Source organism: Achroia grisella, unplaced genomic scaffold (genome assembly GCF_030625045.1).
Source record: "Achroia grisella isolate CSIRO2021 unplaced genomic scaffold, CSIRO_AGI_Agris_v1 utg900, whole genome shotgun sequence".
Taxonomy (NCBI): domain Eukaryota; kingdom Metazoa; phylum Arthropoda; class Insecta; order Lepidoptera; family Pyralidae; genus Achroia; species Achroia grisella.
In genome coordinates this window covers 6,406,692-6,418,972 of record NW_026713059.1, presented here as the reverse complement: position 1 = coordinate 6,418,972, position 12,281 = coordinate 6,406,692, and the positions used below count along the sequence as shown (strand labels likewise).

The 12,281-nt window shown below is 30.5% G+C and overlaps 1 protein-coding gene across 1 annotated transcript; it reads right to left on the bottom strand.

The window, feature by feature from the left end:
* Positions 1–1,507: 1,507 nt before the first annotated feature.
* LOC131853423 (uncharacterized protein DDB_G0288805) lies at positions 1,508–11,926 on the bottom strand. The gene is made up of 9 exons (XM_059204304.1): positions 11,693–11,926; positions 11,530–11,601; positions 9,539–9,789; positions 8,805–8,953; positions 7,924–8,125; positions 6,889–7,065; positions 6,515–6,721; positions 5,838–5,942; positions 1,508–5,380 (listed from the first exon to the last, which is right to left on the bottom strand). Exons 1-9 carry the CDS (start codon positions 11,778–11,780, stop codon positions 3,815–3,817), a joined length of 2,817 nt encoding a protein of 938 aa, XP_059060287.1. The 5' UTR covers positions 11,781–11,926; the 3' UTR covers positions 1,508–3,814.
* Between the last annotated feature and the right edge of the window lie 355 nt (positions 11,927–12,281).

The window sequence follows — 12,281 nt, the reverse complement described above, 5'->3', positions numbered from 1 at the left end:
CACCCTTTTCGTTATTTACATTGAAATCTGTCTAAATATTATTTTAGTATTAGCGAAATGTGATATTCTGGCAAAATCATTGTTGAGAGAGAGCTCTAAATTCAAGTAAAAAAATATTTTTAAATCTTACCCACTTAATGGCAAAATACGATGTTTTACTTCAATAATTAATCTTAAATTTATTTTACAATAGAATAGCATGTCTAATTTTAATAGGATACGGCGCAATTAGATTTGGCCTTAATTTGACAAATTTCGTTTAGTCATTCTGATGTCTATATACATAACAACATATCAAATATACAACTTGTCCTGTCTCACCTATCGGTTCACAGTCATAACCAAAGAGCTCAGAAGCATATATTCATGAATATTATATTGTAATTATATTTTGGTTTATCAATTTCGCTTATGGTTAATGCCGAGGAAAAAAATTATGCTTATGGCATATTGTGATACTTTGTAGAATCAAATTGATATTCCTGAACGTATTTAGGCATTATTAGCTATTATGACACCAGTATTAACAGTGGAATAAATGTTCATGGATATAGGTACATAAAGTTACCTATGGAGCAGCATCCTTTTAAGATAAATTAACATTTCTGTGAATTACATTGCTGAAAACAAAATTAAATTTAACAGGTAGAGTAGACTGTGTTTTATATTTGTAACCGGTTGACGGTAGTTACCGGTAAAAAATAGATGGATTAATAAAATGTACATGCTTAAATTTCACTTATATAACAATCATCTGTTATATGTACTTATTTGTTGTGACGGTGTATGTAATACATACATTATGTTAGTTTATTTACTGTCTATCTTAAATACTATTCATGGGCCGACTTTATGTATATCATATATGTATATCAAGGTATACAGTCAATAAAGTGATAGTGTTTTTATAACGTTACGCAGAGAAACATGAATAGAAGGTAACTAGAGTATACTGAATAAACTGTATTACTAACTGCTATATATATAAATCTACTTTATATATAGCAGTTAGTAAATTGGGTAATTGATAACTCACTAACATTGATTTGATTATAGGACTTCTTTTAAAAATAACCGTTGTTTATATACTAATTAAACAATCGATGTTTTAGTCTGAATTAAAAAAAATGCTTTAACAAAACGAAATATTTGCAAACTTAAGTGCACAAAAAAATACGTCGACTACGTACTCACAAGCAAAAAATAATTATACAATGGAATAATAAATATATATTTATCAATGAATACCTTGATATTTAAATATCACACAAAATTACAGATACCACAAGCTTACTTTTAGATCGTTCATTTGATTCACTTCTAAAAAAAATATAAAATCTAAAGATATATATTTAAATTTTTAGAGGCAAACTATTTTCAATACATGCATGATGACACTAAACATGACTGAAATCACGATTCCACGTAATTTTCTATGATAAGCTGATTCATATTTTAACATTTGTTTTTAAATTATAAGCGAGATTATATTTATTTTAGCAAAATTAAAAATATATCCAACGTGATAGATCGAACACTAGTCAAGAGCGCGTGACGTCACTTTTCGAAAACATATGTGAGTCATCTATTCTATCTGTCGTACAAAGTACTATACAAAGTTCTCATAAAGTTATTTCGCGCTATTTCTTAATGGAACTCCTATTGTTGATAAAACCTGATAAAAATGAATTAGTGTACTTCTATTGTGCTAGTAGAAAGTACAATCAACATGGAACAAGGATTCATCAAGGCAAATAGTTCAAAGCAAGAGCTATATACTATCTATGTACCTACTTCATTTCTTTATGGTAAATGAAGTAAATACATCAAAATAGTCTTGTCAGATATACATTACTGAATTATTAGATATAGCTGCTCGGTCTCGCGCTGCGAGTTCAATAACTAATTTGGTAGTATTGTGAAAAAAATAACTTGTTCGGCGTTTTTATTGTTGACATTGAGCGACCGAACTAAATCGATTCACATTGGGATTCATGATTATTGCATCAAAATCTTGAAATACTTTTAACAAACATAGAACATCTACTGTAAGTTGTAACTTGTTATATATTTACGAAAGGTTGACGTCATAGAGCGACGCCATCGCTATTCTAGCGTGTTGGCGTGAAATCTAAATTGTGTTTTTAAAAGGCAATCTTTATCCCAAAATCTTAAGTATTTTAAACAATATGAGTTAATTTGTATGAAAATAGATTGTAAGAACATTGTACAATGTTTTATTTAAAAAAAAATCAGTCATCATGCTTATTTCCATTTATGGTTAGCGTATTGGCAACGTTCTAAACGTTAATTATAGAACATATTTTACATAAATAAAAAAGAACATTATTTCTTAATTTTACAAACAATAAATAATTACATATATAAGCATTCACAAAAAAACTCGCTTTTAAAGTTTCCAAACTTTTTAACATTACAAACTAACTTTCACTGATTCTATGTAATTATGTACCATACTTAACACAAATTTGTGAAAGTTAACTTAAATGATGAATTAGTTGACCTGACAAACGTTGTTTTGCCATATACATAAATTATAGCAATTAAAAATAGGAGCTAATGTTAGAACGGTGAAAATTTTGGGTTGTACTTACGTATTTCTAATGCCGATTCATAAAAATATTATGTCCAAAAAATAAATAATAAAATTCTGGGGTGGACAACCCTTATCACACAGAAATATGGAAAATAGTTTACGTCCTATTCTCAAACTTATTGTTAGTGAATATACACGAAAAATCATAAGAATCGGTCAAGCCATATCGAATTAGTTTCGTTACGAACACTGTGACACGAGAACTTTATATAGTAGTTATGATTATAATAAAGCTACCTATGGTCCATACGTAAAAAACATGTTTCATGTATGTGGCTAGTGTTTTATACCAAATGATAAATAAATGCATATTTCAATCAACGGAAGAGGCTTCGCAATGCGAATTATACCGCGCGAAACTAAAAAATGTATACACTGCTATACACACTACAAAAAAAACAATGGAATATAAAAAATCGCCAGTAATCAAAACGTAATGATTAGGAATCAATGATTCCTTGCTCAGTAGGCGTTACTGTAATTTCTGTGAAGTGACGTTACAGTAGACGTTCTTAGCAGAATGATCGATTACAACTTCCTATTCAGAATGCCAACAGCCTGTTTGCTAGATGAATTTAGCTGTAACCTGTGTAAATCTTTAACTCATGCGGGGAAAAATAGCAGAAGTTAAATTCAAATGCGTGTGACTGTTTCGATTATGTTTGTAAAATACCTTTAGAACCATTATTATTTTTTTTAACCGTTAACACTTGGAATACCACTTGGATACCCGTTTTGTGGATGTGATATTATATGACGTCGAGTTCTGCACTGGCTGACGATCGTGTCGTGTCACAAACATATTCGTTCGACTAACTCTACTAGACACAACGTCTCAGTTTGTTACAATTCAATGGCCGTACCTGACCATTTGGTTGTTAAATCGTGTCTATTGTACAGACATTTTATAACTAAGCAACCTGTATGTTATTTCAATCTACTAATGCAGGTAATAACTATGTGATAATTGGATTATCAATGAAAATTAAATGTTAACCTACATGCACGCCACAACACAGAATGACCATTATCATTTGTTTATAATACTTTATTACGTTTGGGTATGTATACATGTAATATCCTATTTGAATAGCCATGAATATAAATTTCTTATACCTATTTATATATATCCTTTCTATTATGAGGCGACTAACTAAAACTAAATTATTTTTAAACACTATTATTTACAGTAATTTTCTATGTGCAATCTAAACTGTCCTTTCCATTATCGTCTTTTAACAAAGATTCAATCATTTCATCACTCATATCGGTATCCTGGAATTTTTCGTCACTAATTTCGTTGTCCTGTATTTTTCCGTCACATACTTCTGTACCTTGAACTTTCTGTATATTATCACCTTTGTTTTTGAAATTCTCATTATTTTTAATAGTTTTCTTTACTTGTATTTCCCCTCTTTTGTCTTTAGACTCTTCAACATTTACTACTTCTTCAACAGTACTTTTACTATTCTCATTTAATAATTCACTTTCATTACTTACATGTTTATCACTACCAGAAGTAACTTCCTTTAATGACGATTGAATACTTACATCTTTATCCAAAAAGAGTTCATCACATTTTAGTTTATCAAGTATTACACTATTTTTTTTTGGGTGATTATTTTTATTTTTATTATCGGTAAGCACTTGATCATCTTTTTCATTCTCTATATTATTTCCCACTTGATTAGACTGACTGTTGGCATCATCAATAGAAGAAATATTTGTAATAGTAGTATTAGTATTGGGGCTTTCCTTGCCTGTTAAAGCAAGAGAGTCTCTGTATACGTTTGTAAAATTGTCAGTTCTATTCTCCGCACTATCGTTATGTTCGCTACTACCGGCTCCAGTCAGGTCCACCTCTTGACCATCGTTACAATTTGCGTTAGAATCGACGGAATTTTCGTCGATAAAAATTGGATCATCATTTTCGTCTAAATTGGGCAATATTTCTACATCATCGTCATCTTCACTAACTTCACCTGCCGCTTTTTTAGTAAGGTATACTTTGAATTCCTTATTTAAGTTATCGCGAATTTCAATAAACCTGTTAGATGAAGTATTGAGTAACCGTTCTAAGGATCTATGGAGTGTTCTCATTTCACTTACAGTTCTTGTACGTAAGTACATTGATGTAGCTTCTTTTTTGATTTTGTGTAATTTAGACAAGGAATATTCTAAAGCATCTACTGAATCTAATAGATTGTATCGATACCATTCAACAGGTACTTGCATATCACATTCTCTAGATATTTGTCCAGATTTTTTCATTTTGGCAATTCTCGATATATTACGCTTTGAAATTTGAGTTGACCGAGAATTTCCTAAACGAGTGGATTTTGGAATAGGTGTCGAGGTCTGTGGACTCGATGTTGAGGCCGAAACTGCACTGAGCTTGGCCGAGTATGTCTGCATTTTAGGTAACGTCTTTGATCCAGGCGCATTTTCGGTAACAGCTACTATTGTAGCAGAGTATCCACCTGGCATATTTGGATTAGCATTAATAGCAAATATGCGCCCATCTGGTAAACGATACATTTTATTAGACGATAATGTTTGAGGGTCAACACGGAACTTTAATCCGCCAGTAGCGGCATTTACTGTTACATCATTTTCAGTCATTTGTATAATATTCTCAGATGATAAATCTGTAATATTTGTAGCACATGGTATTAGAGGTGGTGGATTAACATGTTTAGGTGGCACTGGAACAGGAGCAGGAGTTATACATTGGACATCATCATCTGTGTTGTCTTCCGTGACCTGTAGTAAATTTAATTTTAAATAAGATTCTTATTATATACCTTACATAAACGTAACATTTACCATGATAATATTATTACTGAGTTGCCGATATTTCGACGACTACATTTGTAACAACCACGAAAAAAGTAAATTTAGTGGATTACAATTTTTATAATTCCTTTTTAACAAGATACATAACCAACTGTATTTTTGCCACACGTAATCAATGAGTTATAAATATTTTGTTCATCTTCAATAACCTTACTATTATTATTAACATGGAGGTTTGTGGATGGATGTATGGAAGTTTGTTACTCTAACACGCAAAAACTATCTAACGGATTTTAATAAAACTTTACAACAATATTTAATAACATATAAGCGTACTTATTTTTAAAGGTAAAATTTTACGCGGCTGCAATCGCGTGCACAGTTACTGGTATATAATTATATTAAACTAAAAGTACATACTAACCTCACATAAAGGTTCTAAAGGAAAATCGGGTGTGCATACCACATCATCATCATTTGGAGGAGTGTTATTGTTAGTCATCGCAGCTACAGCATTCATGTCTAAACCCTAATAGAAGAAACACAAATAAAAATGGGCATGTACTATGTAAGCTGTTGTTGTTATTGTTGGAATCTGATTATTATACTACAATATAGAATGTTTTTAAGTTACTACACCTAAGCGCATACGGAGACTCTGTTTGCACAGGCGACATATTTCAACACAGCATAGGTTTTCGTAAAAATATTAATGAGCTGACTATCACTAAAATTTTATAAATTTTTGAGAATTACGGAAATGGATCATCAGGATCCGTTTCTGGTTTGTGGGCCATAAGTGCTATCAAATGATATCTTTAATATACTCATTAGACGAAATTAATTGTTTCTCTCTTGAAATACCAGCTTAAAGAGTGTGTATTTGTCGTTACCTTTTCGTGACTAAACAACTAAATGGTTATAATTCAGTTTGTCTTGAATAGATTGTATCACGACTGTGATAGTATTTATTATATGAACAGACACAGGCTATCTTTTGTGTAAAAAGAGTAGCAAAGTCGCGGCTTGTCACCTAATACATAATAATATAAACTAGGTATAACTATGCAAACTTTTTAATAAACTTTCAAATTAAATTACCTGTGTTAAACTTTCCAATGATAAATTAATGTTGTCATTGATAACCATGGTACTGAAATTGTTTCCATTATTAAAACCATTAAATTGACTATTCATCAATGAAGTCATTGACGTTTGAGGAGCTCTGGTTCTCATTCGTGGATAAGTGACAAATGGTTTTCTTTCATTGTTAAATCTTACTGGTGGCATCATATTAGCATTACATACCTGAAAATAGTATAAATCAAACACTATTCATTATATAGAGGGATGTATGGCGTGTGGCATTTTATAGACCATATTTATATTAGATTTTATTAGACTTATTAGATGTGAAGACATTTTTTTATAAGAATCGTTTATTAAATACCGAAAATAACATTTAAAAAATATACCTTTATCTTTTTCGGTATTGGTGGAGTACTTATCGGGGTTATCATTTTAGTACACCCAGGTGCTATAGGTATCGGATTTTTTATAAGCATCGGTTGTAATTTAGGGCTCGCTGGTCGCTTCACAGGTTTCTTTTCTTGTTTTATTTCATCAATATTGATCGAAGCAAATTTCTTTACCTACAATATAATATAAAGTCAATTGTCAAAATTGATTGATGTACTTTGATACTTAGCTTCAATATATTGTATCTTAAATCTATATATAATGTCAGATGAAATTTCTAGTTCCTTTTTTTGTAACTAAAAGATATAGTGAACAAACTGAATGCTATACAGTAGCAATCATCCACCATGTATTTAAAAAAATATAACATTAATGCTACCTATCACTGTATTTTATTGCCCTATGAAATACGAATTTTGAAGCTTACAAATCAAACACTTGATTTTATGGATAACCGGGATTACACTACATTCAATCCACACAGGACATTTAGGTCACTAAACCACATGATTTATTACTTTTTAAGCATTAATATTAATAGATTGTATCATAGTTAATATATTACCCGCGTCTTCGTTCGTCCATCCATAAAATTTTACTTTTTTTTACTAAACTAAGTACAAAATCGAAAATAAAAGTACCTTAGGACCTTCTTATACATTACTTATCTGCGGTTAAAATCGGTATAGCCATTTCAAAGATTAGCAAGAACAAACAGACAGACATCCAAAAACTTTTAAATAAATTTTTGATGTAGTATCCTATATACTTTCATCAATATTTAGTGAAAAGCTGTTAATTCGAAATTACAAACAGATACTTCAATTGTTACGTTACTTGTCAAGCATGTATCAAAACTGTACCCAAAGCTAGATACAAAAGACTTAAATTTATTCTATAGGCATATATGAAGCAGCGATTAATACGAATCGCCAAACAGGCCAATTATGGGATGATATGAGTGTACTTTTTGATGATATGAGTGCAATTTTTAAAAATACAAATATATTCTAAATAGACACTCTACATACCTGAATAGTAGGACCTATTTTAGTAATTGGTGGAGAAATATTTTTTTTAATAGTAACTTCCTGAATTTTCTTCTCTTCTCGTTTTCTTAGATTATCTGACTTTCGCTGTCTTATTTTATGTTTACAGCATTCTGCATGATCAATAGCACAGTCCTTTTGATACCCTTCTTTTAATTCCGGGTCTTCAGCATTGTAGGCAAACCTAAAACATCAGTCACAGTTATCACAGTCATATACTTTAAATCCTATTATTATTCACACCACACCAGCATAAATCGTTATTTTATATGTGGAAAATGTATTTTTTCTTTGTATATTGCGGTTAGTATGAAAAATACGGGTTTTACTGGCTGCGCTATCGGTACTCCGGCGGAGCACCAATGGATGATAAGATGAGCATGAGGTCAGGTCAGTTAGCCTATTGTGGCAAATTCAACAGGAATTAATCATAATGGTTTCCAGAGGTAGTCGCGTGGAGGTTAAATTGACATGGTACATTGGTTATTATTGAGTCTGCTATGTAGCGCAATTAACTATAATGATTAAATTCAGCACAACAATTTATATGCCGTGTTCCTCAGCCGTTTGGATTTCATTTTATTAATATTAGTGAAACATTTTTTTATACCACATTGATGGCAAATAAGCATATGGCCCATCTGATGGTAATTGAGCTCACCGAGCTTTTTGGACGCCAGCTTGACTTTTTCTTCGCGGTGACTTAGGTGATGAATTTGTAACCAAACAAACAACTAATCATAATATAATTATAATTTGGCATAAACATAGAGACAGTCTTCTGCCACATTCTATCTATGACTTGGTCCATTGATGTTAATTGCATGCAAAAATTAGTGTTAAATTAAATATTAATAGATTACTTGTTCTTCAGATCACAGTAACGTAAAAGAGCCCAGCACAATGCTCGAAGATCCCAAAGACATTTCGAGTTACACTTAAAACATTTCCAATCTTCTGTACTTTCAATTTCCTTTATTTTTGGCAGACCTAAATTACGTTTGATACATTTCTGAAAAGAAATAAAAATTGTAGAGAACAAGATATACAATATGTAAATAAAATATATATAGTCAGAGATACTATCAATTATAATTATTGACATCGAGGTAAACATTCAATCGTTAAGCTCAGTAACCTAGGGTTGAGGTACAATATACATAGAATATACATTACATTAGGTGAGCCAGCAGTTAGTTTGCAATTCTATTCAAATCTGGCTTTCGTAACTATTGTTTTATGTAAGTATTTGACTTGTGTAACTATTAAAGTATATTTATACAAGTATGTACATGTAGTCAAAAGTTAGTAAATTATGCACTTTTGACTACATATACATCAAAGAACAACATTAATTCTGATGTGAAATATTGAAAAGGTTATATTGCACAGTGGAAAAATATAGGCTGATAGTATAATGATGATATAAATTAGTGATGATTATATGGAATTGATTATATGAAACAATATTTTTTTTTTATAAATTGACATGTTCAGATTGATATCTGAACATATCAATTTACAGTTTTTCTAGGAGATAATGTCTTTTTGTTACATATGAAACCACTACAGACTATTATTAGTCTTAGATACTTACCGCACAAAACACATGTGGGCAGTTTGAACAGCAATATACTTGCCCACCTTGACCACACCATCGACAATAAAGTTCTGATCCATCATCACCTTTCTCAAACTCTCCGCTATTGTAAAAAGTATGACAAGTATGACACATGAGTGTCCTGAGCATAGGATGTGCCCGCATCCGAGACTCGTTGCGCGCCGAACATCCCAAATGGCGATCACAGGCAGTACAATGCAGACGCTGATGTTTTACTAGGTTCAAATCTGAAAACAAAGTAATGTGATATTTATGTATAATTATAGAATATTTATATAAAAACATGATCTTTGAAATACAATTATTTTTTTCTTTCTTTTAAAAAGAATAGTGAATTGCATATTAAAGAATTATACGACTTGTAACAACAACTCATATAATTTATTTTATAATATTTATAAATTTTTAAATAAATTACATTAATTACAAATTTTAATATAAAAATCCATTTGCAAGGGCGCGACGTGCTCCTTCGAAACCTTTCGTATTGTTTTGATTGAATTGATTTCCTATCAATGTCAGTCTGAAATCATTATATTATATGAAACAGAAGCTTTATACCTGTTTACGAAAATTGTGTGGACAGAGAAGTATCAAATTATGGACACTTTTAGTTTGATGTTGTATAGAGGAGTGCAGAATACATTATACTCCTTTGTTTGTCATAATACTCTGTTTTTTGTATTTTTTAATATGGTCGAATTTCAACCACTGGGGACCACATTGTAAACACACACACAACTTTGAGGTGCAAGTAGAGTAGCAAACCACTAACTAGCCTACAACACTTCTACAATCAGTTACAAATTTAATCTGTATAGTTTTTGTACTTTCTTAAAACCTATGCTGGTACCTTTATCAACAATAGCTATTTCTGACTTTCCTGTCCTCAGAGAGAAGATGGATTTTGATAAAAATATATGTGTTGAAACTGAACTGACTACTGGCAGCCCAATGATTATTATAAATACTTAATGCAGTTTATGGGTTTAGTAAGAATAAATAAATGATGAATCCCTAGAAATTACTTCTATTCTTGTGTTACATACATGCAGATTGTTTAGAAATAATAAGCATGGAGTAATATTGTGATGGCTAATAAGCTATCATTCTCAGTATTGTTAATTTACTTGTTTTCCCTAATGTATCTTTAATTTCCTACAAAACTTATTTACACATTATACATTTACCTGAATTAAATATTCATAATGGAACTTGTATTTACTATATATGTATACTGTATATTTTTTAAGTAATTGGAATAGCAAACAAGCTAATTGCCCATAACTGTCATCTACATTTGGTACTCCTCATGTGTTGCACATCCTACCATCACATCCTGTAATTTCATATATTCCTTTACTGCTATCATATGTTTTTACAGTATTTTGTATTTTGTACAAACCATTGTAGAATGATAAGAATTTATTAATAATGAACTTAAAACTAATGCAACTACTTATTAGAATGTATAACATTGGATATATATATAGCCTCTGGCTCAAATGTCTCTAAAATGTAAGCAAAGACAGTAATTCCTTCTGTAAACATGTTTACAGAAGGAAACACTGAAATAGCAATGATGAGAAAAATAGCTGATCCAGAGCTCATATTTTGATACTGATATCGTGTTCTGCTCAGTGAAGTGAGAAAATATATCTGTCCGATAAACTAGGTTGTCTGTAAGAAATTGCTTTGAGGGATAAGGCCACCTTTGTGAAAAATACACTAATTTTTATATTAAGTTCTGTTTGTAAATATTTTTTATGCACTATAAAGAGTATTATTATTATTATGCTGTGTAAATATGAGAGAATAAGATTATTTCCCTGTTTCTAAGTATTCTAGTTTCTTGTTTCTATTACAACATAGCTTCCTGATTTGTAACAGTTATTACAAAATGTTTACTACTTAACCTACTCAGATGTATAGTTTGACAGAAATACAATATGGACAAAAAATAGTACCTGTAAATTTTAACTTATAAAAAATTCTTTCTTCTTCAGAAATATCTTCTTCAAAGTCTTCATGTTTAGGTTCTGAAAAGGATAATTAATTTCATAAGTATACTCCAGCAATGCATTTAGCATTCAGAAAACATTAATTTAATACGAAAATATAAAAATGTACCAGGGAAAGGCGGGAATTTAACATCAGTATCAAGAACCGGCTTCTCAGGTTCAGATGAAGTGCCTTCAGTGTTGGCAATTTCACTCATCTTTTTTGTAGCTTCAGGGTATGTAATGTTCTATGTTTAAATTCAAATATTTTAGATAAATAAACAAATTTAATGATTCGCATAAGTGAAACAGTAACAAAATTATATTTTTTGCGAATTTAGATTATGAAGCTGTAGATCAGCCATTTTGGCATTTTTAACAAATTCATTCATTCTTTATTCTTCACTCATTCATTCAACAGGACAGCGAATAAAAAGTACGGTAGCCAAAAGGAAATACGGTAGAAAATTTTTAATTTCAAAATGGTTAGATAGATATAAAAAAATACTTAAACATTGAATGATCATTCTGTCTTTGGTTGGTGTAAAAGGAGAATTGCTATTACGTTATTATTATTTATACTGGTATAATATAGACTTTCTGGACAAGAAACATCAGATATAATACTAAAATTAATTACTTAAGTTCATCGTGGTTTTACTAATATAAAATATAGAAGAGAAATTGAAATATAAAATATATCTTCACAAGGTGTCTCT